General features: G+C 47.4%; 1 protein-coding gene across 7 annotated transcripts; it reads right to left on the bottom strand.

Annotated features, from left to right (window-relative positions):
- Nucleotides 1-521: 521 nt before the first annotated feature.
- SEPTIN6 (septin 6) lies at nucleotides 522-26,816 on the bottom strand. 7 transcript variants are annotated; one of them, XM_063170633.1, is made up of 11 exons: nucleotides 26,753-26,816; nucleotides 20,539-20,653; nucleotides 13,497-13,692; nucleotides 12,169-12,355; nucleotides 11,785-11,946; nucleotides 9,337-9,433; nucleotides 8,910-9,078; nucleotides 7,860-7,992; nucleotides 7,133-7,323; nucleotides 5,166-5,209; nucleotides 1,996-2,423 (listed from the first exon to the last, which is right to left on the bottom strand). In XM_063170633.1, exons 1-10 carry the CDS (start codon nucleotides 26,777-26,779, stop codon nucleotides 5,206-5,208), a joined length of 1,281 nt encoding a protein of 426 aa, XP_063026703.1. In that variant the 5' UTR covers nucleotides 26,780-26,816; the 3' UTR covers nucleotides 1,996-2,423; nucleotides 5,166-5,205. The 7 variants fall into 7 exon arrangements, with proteins under 7 accessions (XP_063026701.1, XP_063026703.1, XP_063026699.1 ...); XM_063170634.1 differs by lacking the exon at nucleotides 1,996-2,423 and adding an exon at nucleotides 2,479-2,908; XM_063170632.1 differs by lacking the exon at nucleotides 1,996-2,423 and adding an exon at nucleotides 2,928-3,437.
- Nucleotides 26,817-27,143: the final 327 nt, after the last annotated feature.

The raw sequence follows: 27,143 nt of genomic DNA, 5'->3' as shown, positions 1-27,143 counted from the left end.
TAAAATAGGGTGAAATGGAGGTGTACAACTGCCCTTGGGACACACCTGTCACAGCTAAAATCACATCACTTCTGAGACTGGCAGCACTCCAGGGCAGAGACACCACTCCCCACTAGAATGCACAATCAAAAACACAAACACACACACACACACACACACACACCACAGCAGCCGCGCTGGCTTTCGTGTTTTTTATTTCAAATGTACATGAAAGTTAGAAAGGTGACAGCGGAACAGTGCGGGCTCCTCGGCGTTGCCGTGTGGTACCGAGCGCGGTGCCGGTGCCGGTGCCGTTGTTGTCCGTGTGTGCACAGCAAAGGCGGCCGGGCCGGGGCCCGGGGAGCTGCGGGGAGCGGCGGGGCCCGGGCTCAGGGCGGGCACGGAGCTCAGCCCGCCCCGCCGGCTGCCGCTAACTTTGAACAAGAGCAGGCGGGGTAAGGAAGGAAAAAGCACCACTTGACTCACATCCACCAGCCAATGGGGCTCTGTTAACAGGATGGTGAGACACAGCAGGACACCAGTGAGAACACACAGTTCTTACTTTATTTCTTTGATAAAATTAAATATTTCGTGGCTGCCAACAGAGCAAGTTGCACCATGTTTGTATTTGCTTTGACTCTGAATGCAAGGTTTCCAAAACCAATCAAACCACCGGCATATTGAAAATATTCCTTAGGCTTCCCACCTCAGGGAAGCCCGTGACATTTATATTATTAAAGACAACATTAGAAAAAACATATGCCCATAACAACGTTTGAAAATGTATTCGCTACATCATTAGTCCCAACATCACATTTCTGTAGCTCTTCAAAATTCCAGGTCATCGGTTCCCCCATCGCCCTGTCTTGTCACACAAATTACAAGACATTTCAATTTTAAGTATCATGCAAGTCAGTAAAAGAGCTTCTTTCCAAGACACTAACACTGAAGATTTGTTCCCCCCTCCCCAGACATAAGACCCTTAGACTCTTCTAGAAGTGGCAGTCTTCTCCCTCAGACACAGTGCAGCTGGCGAAGACAGATTAAAAAAAGCTACAGAGAGAGAAAAGGGGAAAAAAGAGAAAAAACAGAAGATTAGCAAAAAAGGGAAAGACATTCAAAAAGCAAGAAAAAGAGATGCAACATGGAAACAGCTGACAGAGGAGAGATGGAACCTCCATGTGGTATCTCAAGTACTTCAGCAAAATCACACAAGTAAAAACCTTTCTTCCTTTAAAGTCTTTATAAAGATTTCATATAACTTTAAATAACATTGTAATAAAGCAAATGGTCAGGAAGAACAGACAGTGACCTGCAGTATGGTAAAAAATGTCACATTCATTTGTCCTTTAGCAGATAATTAGAAATAATTGACAGATTAATATTGACTGGTTTTGAGAGCAGCGAAACATTCAAAAGCAGAGGAAGAAGAAAATATTCAAATTATTTCAACTTGCTACAAAAATCCCAAACAAAACACAAAGAGTTCTATGGGAAATGGAATTGTATTTGTGGTGAAACAGAATACCTGAGAAAATAATTGCAACCAAGAGTTGGGGCTGCCCTGACTGCTGGGAAGGGGGAGCCATGGTTTGACCTGGGGCTGCTGCTGTGAGCAGGACCAGGCTGAGCCTGAGCTGTGACTGCTCCTGAGCCCTGGCACCACAGAGCTCTGCTCAGTAAAGCCCCAGCAGGTAAAACCTCAGCAGCAGCTGGCACTGAGCAGCACCACCACCAGGGCCAGGCCTGAGTGTGCTCATCTCCTGAAAGATCTGGGGGGGTGTGGAGGCTGGCTGGCAGCACTCATCTGATCTTTCTGCAGGGTTCAGCACACACAGAGCTCTGAAGGATGGGACCACAACAAACAAGTCTGAAATGGGAACCAGGATTTACATGCTAGTCCTCAGATAGCATGAATTAGCAAAAGAAAAAAAAGCAAATTAAAAAAGACAGATGATGTCATGAAAATGACAACAAATAGAATGAGAAATGAGTGTTTTATCTCTGAGCTATGTGATAATTAAACTAAGATGGTGTTGTCATTTTAATGTCATCAATAAATATATCTAAACTGTGCTGTTATTTCGCCAGCAAAAATAACTCACAGAACTTATTTCCATATCCCTTATTTAGCTGGGTGGAACGAGACCAGGAAAAAGGGGAATCCATTAATTGCATGGGGGGAAAAATGGCAGGATTTAAAGTTGTAGCATCCAGAACTTGTTATGACTAATTTTACATTGTTTAATAAAAGCAATAACCACCAGTACATAGTAGAGACAGAATCACAACGAGGACATAGGAGAGAGCAAGGATAACGCCCTGGGAAGGTCACAGCTGAAATGCTGTCATGTTTTATTAGACCCTCCGATTTAACAAGTAAATGAAGGTCCATTCCAGGCCTTGTATTCAGGGGTAATTACTCAGTACAGAGCCATGGGTTACTGAAAAAGAAGGGCAAAAAAAACAAAAAACAAAAGAAGTAAATGTTAACCAGAATTCACTGTCTGATGAACTCTTTATTTAAAAACAAAACTCAGCCAGAAATACAGAGAGCAGACACTTGCAGGCAAACCACAGTTGCACTTGGTCAGAGTGAGCTCCTGGCCCAGTGAGCAAAACCCCCTCCTTTTTAGTGCAAATCTTGCAATAAAAACAAGGCTTTTGCTGAATAGAAAATATAAGAAACCTGTCAACATCTGTACAGTTCTAAAGAGATGTCAGATAAAAAAAATATAAAAGTATTTTTTGCATTAAAACCAGAAATTGTTGGAATCACTGAGAAGAAAGTCAATGAAACAGTATGGTCTTTCTTCAGAAACACTGATATGTACAGCAAGGTGACCAGCTTTCCCTGAGATTGGATCCAGGATGTGCATCCAGGTCAGCACACTGAGAGGGAGACCAGGCAAAAGATCCTTCATGACCCCTGCAGCATTCAGAGAACACTTAGTTGCAAACCATGGATCCAAATTTGAGATTTCCTCAAGCCTGGGAACTAGAGGTTTGGACTCAGGCCCATGCCTGTGAGGATGTCAAGTTTTACAAAAAGTTCTTGCAAGTTATTTGAGTCACACATGGCAGCAGAGGGGGTAATGAGGCCTTAGGAACAGCAAATTACCATGGGGAGAGGGCAGCCAGTGTCTGGAGAGAGCACATCCCACCCCAGCAGGAGCTGAATGCACCCCCGAGCAGCTCTGACAGCAGGAGCAGGGAAAGCTGAGCAATGGGACAGGGAGCCTTGGCCAGGAGCAGGGGGCATCTGCTGCTGCCCAGGGGCAGGAGGGAGCTGGCAGAGCCCCCCTGGCCAGCAGGGTCCCCCCCAGGAACAGCCCAGAGCTCTGTGTGAGCCCTCGGGGAGCGCGGGAGGGGCAGTGGGAAAGGTGAGCAAACAGGCACAGCCGAGGGTGGGGCATTCGCCTCTGGGGCCAAGGGAAAGGTTCTACAGGAAACCCGAACTGAAAATGAAAGAAAAAGGCAGGTTAATGGTTTTATGGATTAATGACAAAAAAAACAAAATAAAAATACAAGTTTTTCTAATGGGCACACACACACACAAAAGAAAATGTTGCTAAGTGTTAATAAGGTTTAATCTGACTACAAAACATGCTTTATGCAGACACACACACACACTCTCTCAGCAGTGGGATGAACCAAATTTATTCTCTAAAACAATCCTTTCACAGTTTTGCAAGCTACAGGACTCATCAACTGTGACTTGTTTGTATCCTTGCAAAACAGTGAAGCCCTGCAACACTTTATGGATCAATATGGAGAGTGTTTTTCTAAATCCTGGAAAAGTACCACATATACATATTTAATTTAGCAATGACAAATGCCCATTGAAAAAGGCACTGTCTGCATTTGTGTAGTGGGAACAAAGAACTTCATTTGATCCAAAGCCCAGCACACAACAGTGTACAGTTATGAGGACTGCCAAAAGCAATCCAAAACCAACAAAAATCAGTAATGTTCACTCTAGCTGCACTTTAGCTGTGCCTTCGTACTCACCACCAGAATGAACACTGTTATTCTTTGAGCTTATTTTTCCACATTCAGAGCCTGATAAGCAGAGAATTGTTCTTCCCATTGTTCTACAGTTACCGTTGGCAGCAGAGACATTCACTCAACCGGGCAGCTCAAGCTGACTGCAAGTGCCAGTTTGAGGCAGTGCAAGACCCTTCTGAGGCTCTTCTGTTAAGTGGAAGGTCCCATTTAAATGACATTCCAATGCCTCTCACTGGCAGCATGTTTGCTTGCTTTGCCATTTCCCTTGGTGGAGTTAAGAGGGAAGGAATCCTGGAATCAGCTTCACCCAGTTGAAGGGTAGACTGTAATTTAGTTTGGACTATCCAGGAGAAAATGTAAGTCTTAGCTTTGTCTGCAGGGCAGGGTGGGCTCAAGGATGAGTTTTTAGGGTGTTTTATAGTTTATTTCCAACAGGGTCCCTTCTCTGAGAGGGCACTGTGCACCTCAGGCCCTGGGGCACTGTCTTGATAATGAGTATTCCTGCTCTGTCAAGAAGCAAGACATTCCTGTGGGAGGTTTCCTCTTCCTCTCACCCAGAGAATCATCAGCAAATTAAAAATGCTCAATTAAACCCACTCAACCTAGCTGTAAGTAGACCACAACTGCTTATTAGTCATTAGCAGTTTAACTAATAACCCTAATGAGGATGACACAAACTAGTCCTGCATCTACCTTCACTGTAACCACAAGTTAACATTACAGCTTGGAGGAGTGGGAGGGAAGGAGGAGCAAGGAAAGAGAGAGACATTTCATGGCTTGCTGGGCTGTGTCATCAGCACCACATCTCCATAGCAATTGTTGCCATAGTGTCAACGTGGCCTGTGTGATTAAAGAATATAATTTATTTTTAAGGGACATGGAATAAAGAGAACAGAGCCAATGAAGTGCTGGGAAGATTTAAAAGGAAGAAGATATAATCCTTAATTTTCTGTGTTCCGTATCCTGAGTCTCTGAATTAAACTTTGCAGAATATTTAAAGATAATTACATACTTTTTCTACAACTGCACAGGTAGAGACTGACTGGTAGAGCACATATAGTGGGGTGAAAGCAGGGGAAGACAGAGATAATACTTATAAGCTTCAGGACTTGCACAGGGTCTGATTTTTTAGGAAAAAGTGATCCCACTGTGAGGCTCTATGAGTTAATGACGCTTACCAGGACAATGTGCCTCATGCACCATGCAGCCAAACAGCAGCTAACTGTAAAACAGCACACATGTGAGGCCTGATGATGATGATAATGATGTAACAACAACAACAAAAAATAAACTGAGTCATGATTAGTGAAAATTACAGAGTTTGGGTTTAAACAAGTCACCTGTGAAAGAAAAAGGTTATTGTACTGCCAGCCAGTAGTAAACAAGCTACAATTAAGCTCCAGCTTGCAAAATTCATGGATTGTTAAGAAAAAAATATGATCTAAGTACTGAAATCCACTATGAAGGACACTTGGAGCAGTTACAGAGCAAAGAAAGCAGCACCATTTCTAGCACAGCAATTTTCCCAGAGGCCAAAGAAGCTTCCTATTATCTTCCCAAGCCTTACTGAAGCACTGACCTATCTCTGTCAGGGAGTTTTCTGTGCCCTTAACTGATAAGGACAGTACTAAAGCTTTTCCACATCAACATGCTTGGTGTCAAGGAGATGTTCTGAGATGAGAACCACTTCAAGGACCAAGAGTTTCACTTGGGACATAGCAACTAATTGCTGATACTATAAGGCTGTTGCCTCCTTTTTCTGCATTCCTGACCCTGACTGATCTCAAGGCTGAAATCTGCAGTCCTGAGAGAGCAGATGTGTAAGGGCTGTAAGCAGGAAAGAACTCAGCTGGGTATTCCTCACACAGTCCAGCCTGGAGAGAGAAGTCTGTCCCCAGTCAGTCTCAGACTCCTCAGTATGAAAAGATATTAAAACCCCCTGAAGGTGATTCAAATGAACAAATCAAAACAGGCAGTGGAAAAAGGAATGGGCGAGTGAGAAAAGTGCAGCACTAATTGCTCAGCACAAAGAACATTCATGTTGAAGCAGCTTCAGCTCTAAACTAAAAGACTAAACCAGGATCTCATTCTTGTAATTGGGTCTTTCCTCCTCTGTCTCATTTGATCCCAAGCTTAACAGTCACAGGTTTCTTCCCTGACAAACAGTGTTGCCAGCACTTTGGGCATGCCCCATACTGTCCAATTTAACAGCACTTCTTCATGCACTGAGGACTGCACAGAGCAGGCAAGGACTGCCCCAGGGCTGTGCAGGGGGGGATTATGGCAGTGGTGCAAAACCAAACCCCTGTTTGTCTCTCTGCACACCTGCAAAGGTGGCACAGTGCTCCTTTTGGGAAATGTGGTCAGTGAGAGGGAAGGGAACTGCTCAGTGCTGGGACAAGTGGGAGATCTGTTTCACTGAACTGCTGGCTGCTCTTGAGCAACTGCAGAGCTGCAGGAGCCCAGAACAGGCACTGCAGACAGGTCCCTGACAAGGGGGGCTGGATCCTGTCACACCAGTCCCTGGCACTGGGATCCCCTGCTACAGCCATGCAGTATCTCCCACTGCTGCTGGGGAGGGCAAAAAGCTGATTTAGGATGAGAGAACAGTACCAGTGCTAACAAGGTGCCATGACCTGTCCCCTCATTTTGCAGTCTTTCATTCTGCAGATTCCAGAATTCAAGACTGTTAGTCTGCCTGAATAATTTCCACTATTTTCCCAAGCTGAACAAGTAAGAACCTGAGCTAAAACATGCTCCTCTCTGAGCTAAAACACACTCCTCTCTGAGGGTGATGAGACACCCCTGCTACCCACACCCTAGCCTTGGCAGCTAGTATGGTTCCACTTCTTTACAAGCACTGAGTGACCAAGGGAGGAGCAGGGACTCTTGGGGAATAAAAACAAGTTCATCCTCTCCCATGCTGTCAGAAAGCAAAGAGGGAGGTTAGTACTGCTCCCTGCTCTTCAGGATGACAGCAGATGTTACATGCTTCCAGATACTGCTCAGCCTTATTGGGGTTTAAATCTGGCTGCAAGCCTGCCCCTGATAAGGACTGGCTATGTTGGAGGGAGATATGAACACCCAGAAAAATAGTGAAGGAGAATCATTACTAAAAGCAAATACCTCTGGGTTGGCAACTTACTTTTTCCTTTCCTTATCCCTTTTAAGAGTTTGTGATCCTCCAGCCTGCTGAGCCTGTGACTGAAGCAATTCAGCTGCTGTCTTCCTTTGTTTAAATGCATTTACTTCATCATCCAGAGACTTCTTCTTATCCTCCAGCTTCTTCTTTTCATCCTGATGCAATTTCTTCAGGCGATCAAACTTTTCATGCAGCTGAAAAGAAAGGAGAGAGGTGAGCAGGACATGGCACTACCAGACAAAGGGCAGGGAACAGCCTCCTTCCACAACAACTTACAGGCAGTGTTCCAGTAATGCATCATTGTGCAGACTGAGAACAGTGCAGAGGATTGGGTGAGCATAAGTGTAAAAAAAAACCCTAATCCATCTTCAGGGGTCTCTGCCTTATTCCTCTTTAAAGGTCAGTAAATTCATGGATTTTTCACAATGCTGTGAAAGTTGTATGGGTGTACTTTTTGTAAAACAAGTTCACCTCAAGGGCTGCTTCTCTCCTTGGCTTTTACCACTGCACCTCTCCATAAGAATCAAGACTCTGGTCCTTTCCTGGTGCAGTAAGTTGTACAGAACAAGCACTGTGATTCAGTTTTGTCCTGAACTGAACACGAACTGAACACCTTAACATCCCCATCCAAGTTAGACTTCTTGGTAAGAAAGTGCTTTGGCAACAACTACCTACTTAGGAGTGAATCTATCACTCATGGAGATGGAGACACAAGTACTGCAGTCTTTACCTCTTTTTCAGCCTCCTTCAACTCAGCTTCTTTTTCCTTGACCCTCTGGACAAACATCTGTCTCATTGCCTCTTCCTTTTTCTGCAGTTCTCCCAGAAACTCGTTTCTTTTGGCCTCGTAAGTTTCTTGTAAGCTGAAAAGGAAAGGAAGTCCAGTGATAAGACTTGGGACAAACTGCCTTCCCTGACCCTCTGAAATCAGTCCCTCACCATGACTATGCTTTGCACACAACACATTTGCTACTCACTACTCACATGTGCCCAAGGTGTTCTTTATCCAATGATTTTTGGCACTTCTCTGTATGTTGAATGTTGGGAAATTCAAAGAGACCAGCTGGCAACAAACACTAGCTCAGAGGAACACTGCCTTTGATGCCTTAAGGTTTCAGCCTTTATATTTTTAAATCCTGTACTGCATTAGTGCATAATTCTAAACTCCATACAAAGTGTTAGTTAACTGTCTTCACATTTTGGTCAGACAAAACAATCCCTGTGGGCCTGAGATCCAAGAACACCCTACAGGCCCCAAAACGTATAAAAAAAAGTGAATTGGGGGGAGCAAACTGGGTGTTTATGACTTCATTACCTGAAGCCATAATTGGAGGATTAATGCCTGATATGTAAATAGACCAAACTTACATCTGTCTGAAAAACTCGTGACCATTGTCCATTTTGGGTGCAGCCTCCTGGGGAGGCTTCATCTGCCCTTAATGTACCTGGAGGCCCTTCATTAAATATATCCACTTTTATCCTTTTAACTTTCTCTGGCCTCTGTTTCTAGGTAAGCTCAAAATAGGCATCACTGTCTTCCTGCAGCACAGACATTTCTCTCCCATACTTGCAGATTCACAGTCAGTCCTGCACATCCTCTCTGTATTTTCACCTTCTCCCAGTCAGAGCTTTGCTGAAGTCTGGATTTATCTGACCTGGCAGTTTTTCTTGCTGCATTGGTTTTTTCCATGCTCCCCCAAGGACACGCACACACACAGAGGCACGCAGTGCATCCAACAATGCCTCTATTGAGCCCTCCTGTCTCCTGCAGGGATCTCACCTGAAGGGTTTGCTGTCTGGATCAGTGTCCTTGAAGCCCATCTCTTCCAGCTTACACCGCCTGTAGAGCTCGTAGTGGCGGGTGTGGGTCTGCTCGCGCAGGTCCTCCATGTTCACGCGGATCAGCATCTCCCGCAGCTTCACAAAGTCGCAGTGAGCTTCGTTCTCCACTGCAGGAATGCACGGGAAGGAGGAAAATGGGGACACAAACTGAGATCTCTTCCCATATTCCTCAACTGTCTACTCCTCCAACAGGTTTAACAGCCCTTCCAAGCAGAGAAAACTGGCACTATAGGCCTGGCACAAGGATTTAACAAAAGATAATTCCCCATGGATAATCATATCCAGCAGGCTTTTGCTGTTTTTATGAGAGCCCACTTGCACAAGTGTCACCATTCATGCCATGAAAATCCCAGGGCTGAACTCACCCTGCACTGTGCCCCAAGGGTACTGACGAGCTTTCATCATTTTGTTTCCTATTTTCAGCTCCTCCGTGCTCCCGATCACTGCAAATGGCAAATGGGCCTGGAACACATTGGGTGAGATCCATGTTAGTCCCTCTCACAGCTGGCTGAGCAGCAGCACACAGAGATGGGCACAGCCACTGAGCAACACAGCCATTATGCACATGCTAATCTCAGGGAGTCTAGTCACTGGCCACTAATCCAAGACAAGGGGTAGCAGGGTGGGTCCTTTTTTGAAAACCTTGTTAGTGCTACCACTCTATGTCCTCTACCTGGCTGATCCTCCCAGCCACAGAGTCTCAGGTGAGATGAGCCAGTGCAAGACTGGCATCAGAGAGCCAGCTGGAACAGAGGGCTGCGGCTCGGACTGCGCTGCTGTCCCAGGGCTTGCCGTGCCTGAAGAGAACATCTGCACAAGCACAGAACCGGTAAGAGGTCTTGGAGCCTTCTTGATTTTATCCCCCCACCATTCCTTCAGCTCATGCTGGAGCACAAGACACCTTGCTCCATCAGATCATGAGATGGAAGTCCGTCCTTCACTCCTGGAGTAACAGCTCCTTCCTCCCTGCTTGCTTCTGCCCTGCTGAGGAAGGGCTGAACATGTCTCCAGCCACTGTGTCCAGTGTCACCCAAGGTCACACTCTTCAAGCTGAGATATGCACTCCACATTACACAAAGGCTGACTAACAACAAGAGGGATTTGCTTTTCAAAAACTCAGAAATCAGAAACAGTCACTTCTTAGTAAAGATGACCTCTGCAGAAGGCAAAAAGAGACTTGCCCAGTGCAAGCTCAGTAAAATTGGAATTGAAACCCTCCCAAGACCTATCTAGGCTCTGAAGATCTCACAGTCCTCTCATTTTCAAAACTCAGGCAGCCAAGCAAACCCCCCAGACAGTGCCATAGTACTTTCCTGCATTGGGGGAGTGAGATTTCTCCCTACCTCCCTTTCTCCTAGAGCTATACTGCATTCTGCCAAGCTGCAAGGAAGTCAAGTGCAAAGCTTCAGCACTTTGAGTTCCCAGCTCCTTGCACCAACCCTTCCTGCTGAGTTTTGTGAAGTGACATTTGTTAGGCAAAGCTTTTAAAGTGCACCAATTCTGCACAATTGAAAGGGCCTCAGGAAGCCAACTCCATGGAAGCTCAGAGACCCTGGATTGCTGTCAGGAGCAGGACGTGAATTCCACAGGTTATCAAAAAATTTGGACAAGTTTATGACAGCTGGGAACAAGCAAAAGATTTCAGAGATGATGTTTTTGCTTTCAGAGTGTGGCTCACACAGTCAAACTGCAAACAAAGCAAAACTGCCAGCAAGCACTGACAGAGATGGGCTCTTCCCCCTGTATTCCTCAGCCCCCTGCTCTCACATGTGACACACACAGAGTAAGAGTAATGTTGGTCTTATGTTTCTAATAATATCAGTATTTGGATACAAGCTTTCCAGACCTGCAAAATTGCCTTGGTCAAATTCTGGCCTGCTTAGTCCCCATAAACCTGGTAATTCTGACTATAATAGAGGATGTAAGAATTGATTTGTCTGTGCAACAACTGACACAGCCCAGAATGTCTGCAACCCAAGACAGCAGTTCCCTCCCAGGAGACAAGTAAATGGCTGAAAGGAAAGAGAAGCAGAGATTCATTCCACCCTCAGAAGGGCTAACACTGAACTGCTGTGACCAGGAAACCACCACTGACAGCTCCAACATCAGGACAAACTTCATGTTTCTTTCAGGCCTCTGCAGAACACTCTACAACTATTAATACTTAATCAAGAGGTGGCACAAATGCACCTCAGCTAGATCTCTACCACACCCACAGCAGTAAAGCAATCAACTTCCCCTACTTGATTTCCTGTGAAAAGCCTTCTGGATAAAGGCACCATGCTCAGGATGTGCTGCCAGAAGGGCAAGGGACAGTTTATTTCATCCTCAGGGAGCCACAGACTGGCACCCATGATGCTGGGGAGGCCAGAGCCTGACTGGGAACCTGCAGGCACCTCAAGGCTTGTCTGGCCCAGGTTGTGTACTGTTTTTCACACCTTGCAGGTTAAGCTGTGTAATTCATTGCCACTGGAAGACCACCAGGTGATGTATAGGACAGGAATAATGACAAACCCTTGAGCTGAAAAGGATTTAAACAGTGATTTCTTATAGGTCCCTCAACAGATACACATGAGGACAAGGAGGGTATTAAAAGTCTGTTTTCTGACTAGAAAAGCCCACCAGAGAGGCAGCAGCCTACCACAAAGCTCTCCTAGCCTAGGATGACATTACAAGGATGAGATTCTCGTGAAATCATGTTTTTAAGAAACAAAATGAAAGGGAAAGTAGATTAAGAAACATCCCAATATGGGCCAGCAACCCCTATGCTGACAGTGCTGTTCTGGGAGAGGAGGAAGAACTGAGGCACTTACATTCATTGTCCCATTTATCTCTGCCACTGATTCATCATCTGTTGGGAACTGGTAGATCTGCACTCCATTACTGACCAGCTCACTTGTGATTTTAATTTTAAACTTGGTCAGCTCACTCTTGGAAATGGCATCAGATTTGGCAATGATGGGAATGATGTTCACCTAGAAAAAAACAGAGGTAAGAAGTAATCAACTTTGCTCCTGGGAGTTTCTCTAAGTCTACAATACAACCTCCAAAAACTTGTAAGTGCTCAATAAATTTACAGAATTATCTGCCAACTCTGCCATTTCCACCAGAAGGGCTATTCAAGATTCTCTGGAAAAGCAGCAACCTTTCCACTATGCAAACAGTGAATCTGCCCAGTAAGAGCTCCTTGTGCCAACCTTGCTGTCCAGCTTCTTCATGGTGACCAGGTCCAGGGATTTCAGGGAATGGCCGGTGGGAGCGATGAAGTACAGGCAGGCGTGGATCCGCGTGTCGTGGTAGTTGTGCAAAACCCTCCTGATCTTCAGCTCTTCTTGCAAGTAGGCTTCAAACTGAGCATCAATGAACTCAACAATGGGCTTGTAGCTTTGGAGAAAGGAAAAAAAAAAGCTAAAAAGTCAGAGAGCTAAACAAATAGGACAATGCCCCTGGTTTGTCTGACTGTGAACTTTTAAGAAACAAGCTGTTGATAGATTTCACTTTCCATTTTCCACTTTCTGAGACCAAATCTCTCTACCTCCCTTGCTCCCCCACCTGTAAGAAATTTTAAAGTTGCACTGCTGACAAGGACACATGGTCCTACATCAGACTCTTGCAGCCTGTTTGTCAAAATACAGCACTGGGACTTAGCAGAGGACAGCAGATGCACCCTCCTCTCCAGAGAAAGCAGACTCCCATACTCTGAAACGTGAGGGTGAGAGACTTTCTAAAGCAAGGCTAATGGAGATTCATTTGCAGCACTCAGGGAGTGAATGGCTTGCTGCTCTCACAGCCCCAAGTGCTGCTGGTGGAGACACAGCTTCATTCAGTACCACCTTTGCCCAGTGCTCTGCAGCAGGAAATTCCTGCAATTCCCTTGCAAGGCCTTCTGAAATACAGAGCCTGCCAGAGCTATCATGTAAAGGACATCAATGCATTTTAAACAAACTTAAAAAAAATATCCAGCAGACCCACAGAAAACCAATCCCATCAGCAATGTTTGTGCAGAGCACCTTGGAGACTGCCTGGTGTAACTGCACATCCCTTAACCAACACAGTCCAGCCACTCTGGGATCTGAGCTGCCAGAGACACTCCCCCAGGGTATCTCACTGCTCATTTATTGTGCTTCCTTTGGCTTTTCCCATGGGAGAGCCCTGCCAAAAGTGGATATTAAGCCAAGCAGACACTAAACCACACTAGTGGTTTGGTCAGCAGCTTGAGGTCAGCACAAACCAAAACAAGCCCAGATGCCCTGGAGCATTTCAGTGTCCCCACCAGATGAATTTGGGCAGAAGCTTGCCAGCAGGGCAGAAACTGGCTCTGACAGCATGAGAAAAGCTGCTTTATAGCTGAAGCAGTGCTGACGCTCCAGAGCCTTTATCCTCTCCTCTACACACCCCAACCTAAAGAGGTGACAAGGACAACTCCTAAGAAGCAAGCAGGAAAACTGCAGTGCAGTCAGGCCCAACTAGGGCACAGGGAGAAGGAAAGCCAGGTCACAATAGAGCCTCTCTCCCCCACACTCACCTGTCCTCTTTGTTGATCTGATCCCCAAAGCCCACTGTGCTCACAATAGTCAGCTTGAGGTTGACATTGCTCTCCTGCAGGTCATAGGTACTGGATTTCAGCTGGACCCCAGGCTGTGAGTGAGATGCTGGGTCACCTTCAAACTTGGTGTTGAAAAGGGTATCCATGAGGGTGGACTTACCAAGGCCAGTTTCCCCTGTTGGAGAAAAAGAGAGTTGAAACGTTCTGTTGAATATTAATATGGGTTGGCCTTTGAGCTTCCAAACATTAACAGGGGTGAAATTGTAGCAGATGAAAGCAGATCTCATGCTCCCAAGGGAGTGTCTGGTAAACAGAAAGCCATGAACAATGGGAGCTCTGTATTCTGGGCAAATTACATTTCACAGTCTAATGGCCATTAATGTCATTAGAAAATAGAGATGAAAAGCAAGAGGTGAAAAGGCGAAGGGGAAAGCATCGTTCAGATCCTGCTTAAACCCACAGCTACACTACAGAAGATGCTGTTTTCATTAAAAAACAGGAGAGGAAATGGGGCTCACTGCCATTTCCAAAAAAAGCTGCTCCAGATCAATGTCTCTAATAAGCAGCCACAGAAATAGCTTCCTTCCATGCAGAAACCCTGAGAGCTGGTTGGATCCCACAGCAAGTTGTGCAGTTGGTTTCTCACAACAAGTTGGACAATCAGCCTTCTGCACTGGGAGGGGGCATTTTCTCTAATATCTGGTTTTGTACCCTAGGGGCTACACAAGCTGTAAAATATTGCAAAATCTGCTTCCAAAAGTTCTGCTAGTACTGTCAGCATTCTGCTAGTATTCTATCAGTACTGCACTGCTATTTAGATTTCATTTATCAACAGGCAACTATTCCCTTGTCTGGAAGGAAGAGACAAATCCCAGAGACCAGTCTTGAATTTGTTTTAGATACATCCCAGGAAGAATAAAACAAATCCCCTGTGCACACATTCCACAGGGCAGCCTCCCTTACCAGGCTCTGACAACAGAGCCAGCTCTCAGAGCTCACAGGACCTGACTTCCTACACAGTCTGGTCTGCTGCCTTGTGAGGGCTGCTGTGTTTTGGGGAAACAGCAATTTCTGAGCTGCCCAGATGGCTTTTGGACAAACTTCAGGAGCAGCTGAACCCCACCCTCTGTGAAGGCTGCTCCTCCAGCCTGCTGTGGGCCCACAGGCAGCCTGTGTCTGGCTGCAAGAGCATTCCCCTCCTTCCTCCAGCCCTCAGCTCCCAACCAAAACAACTTCACCATTTTCCCACTTTGCTCAGAATAAAAGAGCTTCTTATTTTTGTAAGTTTAAAGCTCTGTAACAGATCCAGACTTGCATGAAATGCCCAATTCAAGAAGGGGAAACTCCTCCCCATCCTCCCCCGTCCAAATGTCCAAATCTGCAAGCCTCACTCCTGCAAGCAGGCAAATTCCTCTTCTGGCCTCAGAAGGGATTTTCCTCACTCAAGGCTGAAGTACATGGCAGGGCAAGGCAAACACAGAATTATAAAATCATAGAATGGTTTGGGTTGGAAGGAAGATTGTCAAGTTCCAAGCCCCAGATCCCCTGCTCTGGGAACTGAGCAGTCCCTGACTGCCAGGATGACACATCCAGTCCCTTTCCAGAGGCAGCAAGATCCATTAACATTTCCAAGTCATGGTACACCTTGAGCTGCAGAACTGCCTGGGAGCCAGCTGAGAGCTGCTGCTCCATCACCAACCAACTCCAACTACAGCCAGAACAGTCACCAGGGCAGTTGCTCTTTGCACCCATCTGGTTTTCAATCCAAAGGGGAAAAGAAGGAGTCAGCAGCAGGAGCTGGTGTGCCTGCAGTCCCTCGTGCCACCTCAGTGCTGCACCTACAACAGCACTGGCCAGAGCAAGAGGGGGACTCAGCAAAGCACAAGGTTACCTCTGCCACTGGAACAATAAGCTGCTCCAACAAGCCCTTCCTTGACCTGGAATCTCATTGCCTGGACTTGCCAGGGACCACTGGCCTCCAAAACAGAGCAGGTGCACAAATCAGACCAGAGCACTGCCATGGATGGGACAGGGATTTTGAGAGTTAACAGCAACAGCCCGTTTGACCTCCCAGGCCGTTCTCAGGGATTCCAGGAAAACAGCAGAGTAAAAACAGACAAAAATCTAAACAGCCTGAGAAGGCTGCAGCATTTCCAAAGCCCCTGCCAAGGGATGGGTGGGACAGAGCAGTGAGCTGGCTGCCTGCCTGTGAATGCCAGGAACCCTGATGGGACATCTCAGGGTAGGGGAGCCCCTCAGCCCTGCAGTGCAGGAGCATCACCCCCACACAAAGGCTCCCCCTGGGGCACTGCCCCACAGCCTGGCAGGCCCTGGAGCAGCCCCCAGGCCACAGGAGAGGGTGACAGGGCAGCAGCAGTGACAGGGCAGGGAGCTGCTCTCTGCAGGACACACAAGGTCATCTGTAAACCACACTGGCTTCTGGGCAGACAGCACCTTGTAAGTCACCTCTCATTTCTGCCTCTCTCCTTGTGGGTGAAAGATGTTCACATGAGGCCAAGTCTATTGTTTAAGCACATCCTGAACCTGTTAATCATTGCCTACTTAAATCCATCTCAAGTATTTTTTCCAGCAGGAGTGACTTTAACTGTCAGGGAAGGAGAAGTGTTTAAGAGATGCAGAACATGATTCTGCACCCCACCTCATGCCAGCTACACAGGGCCAGCAAAGGCAACTTTGAATTACACCACTGAGCTTTTCCTTTTGGGAGGGGAAGATCAGAACTGGGGCATTTTTCCACAGGTGGGAGATGCCCATCCAAACACCTTCCTGATTAAAACATCCAGGCACTAACATGACATCTCATGTGAAGCCTGCACTCCCAGATTTACATTGAGCCAGCAGATACCCCTGTCCCTGCACTGTGTAACCCCACTGACCTGACACAGAATTAAAGCCTGCCAGGGAAGGCAGAGTAGAGAGGAAAGACTGTCTCAGCACAAAGAATGTTAGCACTGACAGAGTGACATGAAATAGTAAAAGACTAAAGACACTAATAAAGTGTTCTGCTGTGTTAAATATGAGCAGAGATAGGGAGCAGTGCTATTCTGAAGGCCAAATCGACAGAAGGAAGAAATTTTGAATCTGCTGTGAGTTTCTGCCTCAAACAGAGGCAACTTTTTGCTGGCTGAAAGAAGTGAATGGTGCCAACTGCTTCTTGTAAGGACAGAAGTCCAGATGGAACAGATGGTCTGATAAAAAGGACAAGTGGTCTGTGCTTGTTGCAGCCAATGGCACTGGAATCTTCCCCAAAAACCAGAAATGATGAACAGGGATTAAAAGAGGCAGAATTACTTTGAAAAAAAGCAGCAATGTACACAAACTGAGTGAGAGGCATCCCTGGCAGGGAGATTATTTCCTGATGTCAGGCTTATGGACACATGATTTATCTCAAAACCGTACTTAGGGATTATGCAACTCGACAGGGTCTGCTGTCCCAAAACAGGGCTGGCAAAGCTCTCTGGGGAGGACAGGGCAGAGAGAGTGACCTTTACTGGCAGAGTTCTGCACCAGGAAGATGTGACAGCAATGGAAAAGCTTGAGTGTTGTACCTTTCATCATGGGATGGAGTTTTGCTGTTAAATCTGACAATTTTCAAGGACATTTTAAAAAATGGCCAGAGCCACCACTGCAGGTTCTGGACTTGCAGCAGCCCTATATCAGTGCTCAGAAAGCACCAACCATTCTTAATGCCCAACAGCCTGGCTGTGCTGGGCTCCCCACACATCCTCCTGAGACATTCCCTGCTCCAACTGCACGTGCACGTGGTACCTTCACTGCTCTGGGGAGCCCTCACCAAATCCCACAGTGATGAACAGTGGTGGCACCACCTGCAAAGCCAGAGCTGGGACAAGCTCCAAACTCCCCAAAGCAAGACAGGCACCTTCCTGCTGAATGAACTGTCATGGCTTCTTCTCACACAACCTTTAGCATCCTAAGCAGCTGCAACAGTGAGCTGAATTATGCACCACAAAAGCTGTACCTCCTCCTTTTGTGCCTGGAAATTTAATTTGCTTTTCCCTAGCATGTGCTAAGTGAAACAAGGAACTGCTCACTGCCTCCCTTTCCCACAACACTCAGGATTTAAGAGGCCCCAATCACACCATCATCAATCGACTCTGTGGGAGGACAGAGCAGTCCTTGGAGGATTTCCCTGTTCAAAGGCAGGAGCAGCTTCCACAAGAGCTTCCTTTCATGGGAGAGCAGCACCTGCCCCTCACAAGATTAACAACCATGGCTCCAGATATCAAATAATTCAATTTTAAAGAAAATGTATATGCATGCACAGCCTTTTCATGTGTGGAAATGGGAACTAATCCAATGAAGCAGGTTTGCTGAGACAAGCCCTGAGGCAACTCAGACTGATAAGGCCATGTCTCAAGGAGAGAGGGGAAAATGGTTTGTTCCATCTGACAGACATGCAGAGACACCACACAATTCCCCACAGCCAGGCAAAAGTTGGGCTGCAGGGGCAAGGAGGGCAGCAAGGGCTCACAAAATACACTGAAACAGCAGCTCAGGGGAGCACCCAGCCCCTGGCATCCACCCCAGGGCTCTGGGCAGGAGAAGGCTGAGGAGACAGATGGATTTTGATTAGAGAAACTGTTCTCTCCTCAGCTGGTTGCACCAGTGACCACAGAAACAAGCACTGGGCAATTTCCAGGCTGTACAGCTCATCACCCCAGAGAGCTGCCTGCTGGAGAGCACCAGGAATCCTGTGCACATCCCTCCCTCCCTCCCCCAGGCTGAGAGCCCTGCACATCACAGCAGTGACCTCAAACAGTCTTGGTACAGTCCTGGGGGAGAGAGAAGTATTTCTGCCACAAAACAGCCTTTCTCATTGCACTGAACAGGCCAGTTAGAACAAATTCCCTTCAAATCCTGGGACACAGGAAGGGGCAAAATCCTGCTTAAATTGGGATACTAGTTTAATGCAACTACAGTCCACCCTGGTAAAAACTGAGAAAGTTTACATCAAAATCCAGCAGCCTGTTCCTCCTCTTTTTCCCCTATCTCACTGAGAAATACAAAAGTCTCAGCAATTAAACACTTCTCCAGCCTTTGCACTGAACCAAGAAAAAACTAAAAATTTATCATGTAAGGTTCAGGAAGAAAATGGTTGTGCTGAGAAATAAAAGATCAGAGAAACCATCTGCAACCCCTAACATTTAATGAGAGGTTTTCTCATTCATTCTAGCTTTGGCTCTAGGCTTACAGGGGAGACAGCTTTCAGCATGAGAAGAGCTAAAAACTGCTCCACTCTGGACATGCTGCTGAGAGTCATTTCTGAAGCTTTCCTTGGCTTATCCAGCAAGAGCTGCAGGAATTGGTGGCTCAGATCCAGTATGACACAGAGTAGAATTATCATTGGATTTTTCCTCCAACAGATGCCACACACAGCTGAAAAAATGGGGGGAAAGAAATCCCTTTCTGTCATGCTTAGTGGGCTCTCTATGGGATTCTCATCTAATCTTCATTTGCTTCCCTGTTCTCTCAACTTTTCATCCCAAACTCTGCTCTACAAGTGAAATCCAATAGAATAAATGAACACTGGGAATTTTTGTTTTCTTTCTCCAGGATGTTTAAATGTGGGGGCAAAGATTTGCAAATATTTTTCTAATACAAAGTTTCTTTATTTCAAGATTGTGTTATTACTATTCATAAAAAACTGACATTAGTAACTAATATACATTTATCTTGGTGAATCCTCATTATTCACCTCAACAAGTGATTACTGCATTCAATTTCTGCCCTGCAAAGAAGAAAGCACAGGCCTTCAGCTTCTCTCCACACATCAAAGTGAAGATGTAACTACAGGAGGCACCCACTGCTACACCTAGAACTTGTTAAAAAAACACTGCAGCCCAGTAAGTGGAAAAGGAAACACTTTTAGACTTCGGTCCTGGGGACAGGAGTTTCCTTAGGTCATATCACATTCATGCACTGTGGAAATCACCCAGACTCAGCCTGACAGTGACCTCCACTTGTCAGCAAAGTTTATCATCTCCGGGGAATGTAAGATGTGGTTGTAAGGAAAACTGTCTTCTCAGCTCCATTTAACAGAGCTCAGCTCTCCTCTCCTTGCTCCACTACTCTCATTTCAAATTTAACCCTGTCCTGGGCAAACCCCAGGTCCATGCCATGAGCTGCACCTCTCCTGGGAGGGGACAGAAAACTCTGTGTGGATGCAGGGCTGCCACCAGCTGAGCCCCCAGGAGGGACCCACAGCTCTGGCCCTGCACACCAGGCACTGCTGGGATCACCTGCAGCCAGGGCTGGCTCTGAGCAGCCACAGCCACACAGCCTCCTGCTCCCCAGGGCAGAGCACCAGCAGCACCAAACCATCAATTATTAATTCACCATTTTTAATTTCCTAATTAACCTTCCTAAACTATGGTACCAAAGCCATACAGGGTTTTACTTCTGTTACCTAGGAGAAGAGATTATTTGGGATCCTAACCCTGTGAGATGGGCTGCAGGGACAGACACCGAGTCCTGCTCCAGTGCCAGGCCCCAGCTGTGATCCACACCACATGGCAGCTTGGATAATTGTCAGAAGAGTTAAGGCTTGGCCAGACACTATCTTAATTCAAATATGCACAGAAGGGAGGAGAAAAAAATAGCTTTTAGTGATTTAAGAGAAGCATGATTAGTATTTTGTTAAAATAACTACAATAATAATTCAATACTAAACCAAACAAGATCTCATAACAAAGTACTCTGGCATAAGTACCTATTTTCTTTTAAAAATGTGAAATTCAAACATATAAGGAAAAGAAAAATCATAATAACAGCCTGTGCTTTTAGGCATTTTATTTCACTGCTTGGTAGAAAGCCATACTGCAGAATCCCAGTAGGGATTTCCCAGAAAATCTTGTTACTGAAAATAAAACAGTTGGGGAAATTCAAATCAAAGCTACCTTGTTAGTGCTGTAAGCTACAAGCTACATCCAGCTGCAGAAAACTTTTCTGCAAGAGAACTTCCCAAAATGGAAATACTCACCCACACACAGGATGTTGAAACAAAACCCATGATTAACTGACTTATTAACCAGCTGGTCAGGCAAACTATCAAATCCCACGTGTCCAGAGAGGGGGACAGTGCGACAGCCTTCACCCTGAAATACAATGAAACACTTGTATCACTTCCAGGCAAAACACACTTCTCTGTATAAACCTCACCACCTCCCCAGTGCAATCAATTGCACAGTCCAAGCAGGGAATTGCTCAGATCTATCAATCATGTCAGCATGCTTCACTCCTCTCTAAAACAACTCCAGGAGGCACAAACAGAACATTTCATTTGTCAAACATTTGAAGGTAGCCCTGACAGAATAACACTAAAATGTGCAAAACATGTACACAAATAAAGCTGCTGAAATGAAGAGGTGAAAAACACTTGTTTCTTCAAAAAATATGCAGAAACTCAAGTCTCACCTTATACTGACAACAAAAAGAATCCTCTGTGCAAAGCAATGTATTAATGACACCTCCTACAAGGCTATTACCATTCCCTTTATGTGAATTGGAACTCACATGTAATTCCCATTCATAGCTGCAATTATAGAAACTAGCTAGAAACAGTAAGGCAAAGTGTACCTACAGGAAAACAAAGCAGAGTGTCCAGAACTGAGGTGCTCACAACCCCAGAGGCCTGAGGGAGCCTGCAAGGAGGGTTTGGGAGTGAAGGTACTCAAACCTCCTGCTGGGGGCAAGGGCTGCTCCTGCCCAGCCACCCAAAGGAGTCCCTGAGGAGCTGCTCCTGCACCCTGCTCCCTCCTGTGCTCAGCACCACCAACCTGCTCTCCAGCCCAGCAGAACATGGGGTGCTCCATGCCCACAACAGCCACGGGCTCTGCGAGAGGGTCAGAAACGTTCACCCACCTTGGTGCCAAGCCTGCCCAGCCAACAGTAAAACACAACACACAGAGGCTCAGCCTCAGAAATGGCACCAGGCAAAGTGAGGAGCCAGTGGTGCACCCCTGGATTGGTGTGTACTGGAGAGCTGTCCTCCTGCAGCCCCTGAAAGGTATTTCCCTCTCTGAAGTAAAGACTCTTCTTAAAAATATATTTTAGTGTAAAAATCAAAAAGTTCCCCTCTAGCTTTCCATCAGTTTGTATAAAATACTACAGCCAAAAGGCAGTAGTTTATAGGGTGTGATTTTGAATTTATTCATTCACAATCATTCTTCCATGTATCTTGAAAGCCTGTTTATAGGGACAGGAATACTGGTTTTCCCTCTTCTGCTAATGGCACTGGTATTTTAGGCTGGGAAAACATCCCCAAGGAGTACATTTACTACAGTAGCCTGTCACTATGTTTTCCTGTCATGTTACTGTTTTGCTCTTGTGGGTTTGGATTGGCTTTTTCAGATATGAGGCTCCAAATACACTTCAATAATTAACCATATTTACCAGCCTGTGATGTGTAAATATGTTTCCCCTCAGCCATATTTTGTGTATTAGTCTGACTCTTCTTGACAAGATGTTCACCAAATATGGCACTTCATTAACTCCTGAGCACCTTCCCTCCTAATGACATGTTCATGAGGAAGGCACTCAGGCTGCCCAGCACATTCTGGTTTTGCCTACTGACAGTGCAGCTGTGAGACCCAGTAATGCAGAACCAGCTAAAGCAGAAGAAAGTGAGAGTGTCAGACACACAGATTTTTGTGACTCAAACCCTCCTAAACTGCATTCACCCAAACAAAACCCCAGCCCTGGGGAATTTCATGGCAGTGCTGGATCTGCAGTGACAGCCCCAGGTCCTGGTGAAGAACAGAGGGGGGACGGAGCCCACAAAGGTGTAAGAGAGAACAACCCAAGGCACCTCCTGGGGAAGGACAAATATCAAGTGTATTTTTAACACCCAGCCCTAAAACCACACCACTGGAAGACTGCTTGAACACTACTCTCCCCAGGAAGTGTGGGCAGGAGTGTGGGCTCTCATTAAGAACAAATCATCCCCTCATCCCTAAATATAAGTGTGATCCAGATGGAACAAAATAAATTGTGGAAGTTAAGCTGCTCTCAGCTAAGAGGAGGCATTTGCCATCACACAGAATTCAGCATGCAAGTCATTTCCTGTAGGTTCTTTTTCTAGTCACCTGTGGTTTTACAATGCAGCTAAACCACGCTTCACATCTGGTACAGGCCAGGAAACAACTACTGCAAAATGGGATTTCCAGTCACAGCAGCTAAGCCTCCATGTTAAGTACACAGCCATAATGTAGATTGTGCTACTCTGCCTAAAAATCCACAGCCTCCTTGGCCAAGGCATCAAGAGACTGGATGCAGTGGGAAAAAAAAAAAAAAAAAAAAAAAAGAAATAACATTTTAAGATCAGCCTGGCTTTGACACTCATCAGAAAGCTGACAGTAATTACCAAACCAGTGGAGAGAAAAGAAACATTTTCTGTGTGATCCACCAAGAAACAGTGCAAGTCACCAGCCTTTGAGCACCAAGTGGCGTCTCTGTACAGGAGCACTGCTATATATAAACAGCAGCACCATAAACAACATATGAACACACTGATTAGTCATCCTGGGTGTATATTAAATGTAGGTTTGGATCCCCTTGTTCCACACTGAAGGAGAATATGTTATAAGCTTTTTGCTGATAAGGTGTTCAAGACTGTCTTCCATCATTCATCTTCCAAACCAGATCAAATTTAAAACATATAGAGAGGTACCAACAAGGTAAGCAAAGTGTAACCACTGTATGCATGAAGGCTTTTTCCAGGAGCATCAGTGAGTGCTGGATGGCTGAGAGCCCTTTGTGCTCTCTATTTTAAGGTTACATCTTCTTGGAACGAAGACAAAGATGGAATCTCTGGAAAGGCAGTGTGAACACTGGCACCACACCAAGATACCAGATGCCTTTTTTTCCCCACACACACACAGTGCCCCCTGCCTAGACAGAAGGGGCTCTTGTTGCTTGGGAGGAAGTAAAGCGTGTTTGTCACAAACAAGATTAAAAAAACAAAAAGAGCAACACATTCTCTTGCTGTATTATCAGGCAGGGCTATTGCAGAGTGAAAGTAAGGAGAGCAAGGAGCAGCCACTTGGAGAAGCTATTTTACTTTTTCCTTTCTTAGAGGGACTTATACAGCCTTTTGTAAGGGCTTCTCCATGCCACAGAACCCTAATTCTTACAGAAAGCTATCCAAATCATATAGAAAATACAAAGATGTTATAATGAATGACCCCAAGCTTGAAAGCACCATCCATTAACCATCAGTTTACATAAAAGGGGCAAGTTTTAGTCTGCAGGTGTTTGAATCACTCCGGGGTCCCTGGGATGAAAATACGATTAGAGGGAAATCTTGCTGAATGCACATCTGTGCTCTGATCTGCTTAGCAGGACAAGCAGGTACAGCAGTGTCACCTCCTGTCCCCAGAGCCCTGAGAGGGACAGGAGGTGACACTGTGGAGCTAGGGCAGAGCACAGGCAATGGGGCTGCCCACTGCAAACGTCAACGCTGCACATTGGGACTGTGTCTGTGCCCAGATCTAAAGAATGATGAGAAAGGATTCCAAGGCAAAGGCAAAGCCTCCACTTGGTGATATTCAGGCAGAGCACAGCAAAGAAAATAAAGAATGTTACAGCTCTGAACCCATGGGATCCAGTGTCCCAATGAGGCCCACACAGCACAAAACTGCTCTCAGAGGCTGCAGAACAATACTTCATCTTGAGTGTTTCTGTTCAGGACACTGACAACTGACACGTAGTACTTCTGACACAATTTCTCACCTCTTCCCAAATGAGAATCACTTCAAACCCTGAGGCCTTGGAAACTCCATTAGAAAGATTTCCAAACTGCCACAACCAACACAGCAGCAGCATCCTGCACTGAAACCAAATAAAGCAACACTCACAGAGCTCCACCACTGCTGCCAGGGCTCACAGCAGCCACCTCCTGCCCCTCTGCTGCCCTTAATCCTAGAATCTGGGGCTCAACCCCCAAACCTGAGACAGCTCTTGCACAAGAAGTCAAATGGCAAAGGCAGAACCTGAACTCAGGTTTCCACACCACAGTTTTTCACATGGCCTTTAAGCCAGAACAACATCAGATCCCTTCCCATGACCTTGGAGTTATGGCATTCACTTCCCCAGACTGCATTTGGTTCTGATTAAACAGCAAATTAGAGCAACACTTGTACCAATTATTTCTCACTTGTACAAGTATGTAATTCTCTTATGTAATGAAAGAATCATCCAGCAGACAGTGTAAACATCCTCTACGAGATAAATGTAAATCAGGAATCTAAAGTCTAGATAAAGACTTTGTTATTTTTCCTTGCTCAGTTGATTAAAGATCATCAAGAATATAAAACACCAGAAGAGTGGGAGGGAAATAGTTTTGAATCAGACCCCATGGAAAGCAAGAAGGGTCTCACCAAAGGTCCTGGCCATCAGCCACCCTCTCCAGACACACTGCATCACTCAGCCATTCAACATTCACCAACAGTCAAGTGCTTCCGAAATCTCAAATTCTGACAGCTCTTAAGATTACACTTCTTTATGCCCCTGACAAAAGGCTGCAGAAATGCCACGCAGTCTGGATACATTCCCAGGAGAAGTCAGCAGTTAGAAGATACATATCACTACCAGCAGTCTCAGTAATGTTTCTGACCTCTGCTGGATACGGAGAGCTGGACAGTGCCTGGCAGGAGGCTCCTGTGCCCCCGTCTCCCCCTGGCAGAGGACAGGAGGGGCTCAGCTTGGTGGTGACAAGGCCACCCTGCCCACCTGGGGAGAAGGGGGTTTCACAGATTATCCCTGCAGTGAGTGTGGGCTTGATCAAGGGCTCTCTGGGACAATGGCAGGGTGGTAACCCCAGCCCCTCCCCAAACCCAGCCCCAGCTCTCACACCTTCAACCCTGCTGGCACACACAGAACCCTCTGCACCACCGGGACATTACAGCTGACTGCTCCACAAAGCAGACATGACCAGATGCCCAAGACTTTGGCTGACAAGTTATCTGTTTGTAAAAGGACATTTTCAATTTGCAGCACACTCATTTCAAGTCTGTCTCACAGCCAGCTTTCTCTTTTGCCTCCAAAACGAGGCTGTGTGGTACCATAAATTCATTCCAGGCCACAAGCAGATGTCTCAAACTCCTGTACATTGTCTTAGGAAAGCATAACACTCAATTTCTCTAAAAGACAGGGGAGCAACTGAGTCACTTTACATATTTTGGCAGTCACATACAAGGCAATGGGTACGTCCAGGAGGAAATAACATCACAAACTGGCAAGTAATGGCTACATCTACTCGTTCAGCAAGATTAGGTCCAGGCTAAAACATACTGCTTTGAAGACGGAACTGGAAAGCATTCACCTCAACTATTACTTCTGTATTAACACACGGACATGAAAGTTGGAAGCCCATCAAACCACAGACAAAACCCTTCCACATGCAAACGCGTTACAGATGCCTCCTTAGCATGTCTCTGACAAGCGCAGAGGTGGCTCAACTCCCTCTGCTCCTCTTCTGGATAATTCTCCGCACACAGACACACAGGGATCTTGTGCCGCGCCAGGCAGGCGGGCGAGCCCCGCAGCGGCCGGTGCCACGACCGGGGACCCTCGGGGACAAAGCGCAGCGGGGACACGGGGCTGGTGTTGGGCTCCCGCAGCTCCTCCGCGGCACACGGTGCCGGACCGGAGAGCTCCCCTTCCCTCATCACCGAGCCCGAGGGTTTCTCTGGGAGGAGAGCAGCATCCCGGAGAGGCAGGGATGCCATAGCCATGCCGAGGGCACCCAGCCCTGGGTAAGGGATGCACGGCCCGGCCTCCCCAGCGCTGCAGCCCCGCGCAGCGCGGCAGCTCCGGCCGTGGCCCGGGACACCGGGGGGCACCGGGGGGCACCGGGGGGCACCGGGGGGCAGGACCCCCGGCCCGCCGCGCTGCGGGCAGCCCAAGGTCGCCGGGCCGGGCTGCAGCGGGGGGGACCCCAACATCCTCTACCCCAAAGCCCGACCCTCCGGGAGCCGCCGCCGCTGCCGCTCCGAACCGAGTTTCGGAACCCGCGGGAGGCCCAGGCCGGTGCCCTCACAGCCCGCCCGGCGCCCCCTGATCCGGCCCCGCCGCCGCGGCCATGCTCGGCTCTCCCGCCCGCCGCCCCGGCGCTGCCCGCTGCCGGCCCCCGCTCCCGGCCCGCCGCCCCGGTGCCGCCCGGCCCCCGCGGTTCGGCGGCCCCGCGCCACCCGCACCTGCCGCGCCACCTCGGCCGCCGCCATCGCTGCCCGCCCGCCGCACGTTCCGCCCCGGCCTGCGGGCGGCTCCGGGCGCGCCCACCGCGGCACCGCGCGGGGGGGCACCGCCGCGCCCCCGAGCCCGCCCTGCCCACGCTGCCCGCCCCGCCCCGCCGCCTCCCCGCCCTGCTCGGCCCCACCGGTCCCGCCGGTCCCGCCGCCGCCACCGCCGCGTTCCGTGAGGAGCGGGGCCGCCGGTCCCTCCCCGCAGCAGCCCGCGATGGTGCAGCCCGGGCGGGACGGGCGGAGGTTCGGGGCGGCGGCTGAGGGGCCAGGCGAGCGCCGAGCCCCGGCCCAGGGCTACCGAGTTCCGGCCCGCCGGGTCCCCTGCCTGCCCCGCGGGCTGCCC

The sequence above is a fragment of the Melospiza melodia genome, chromosome 16 (assembly GCF_035770615.1).
Source record: "Melospiza melodia melodia isolate bMelMel2 chromosome 16, bMelMel2.pri, whole genome shotgun sequence".
NCBI lineage: Eukaryota > Metazoa > Chordata > Aves > Passeriformes > Passerellidae > Melospiza > Melospiza melodia.
The sequence above is the reverse complement of the archived record's forward strand: the minus strand, read 5'-3'. Positions and strand labels throughout refer to the sequence as shown.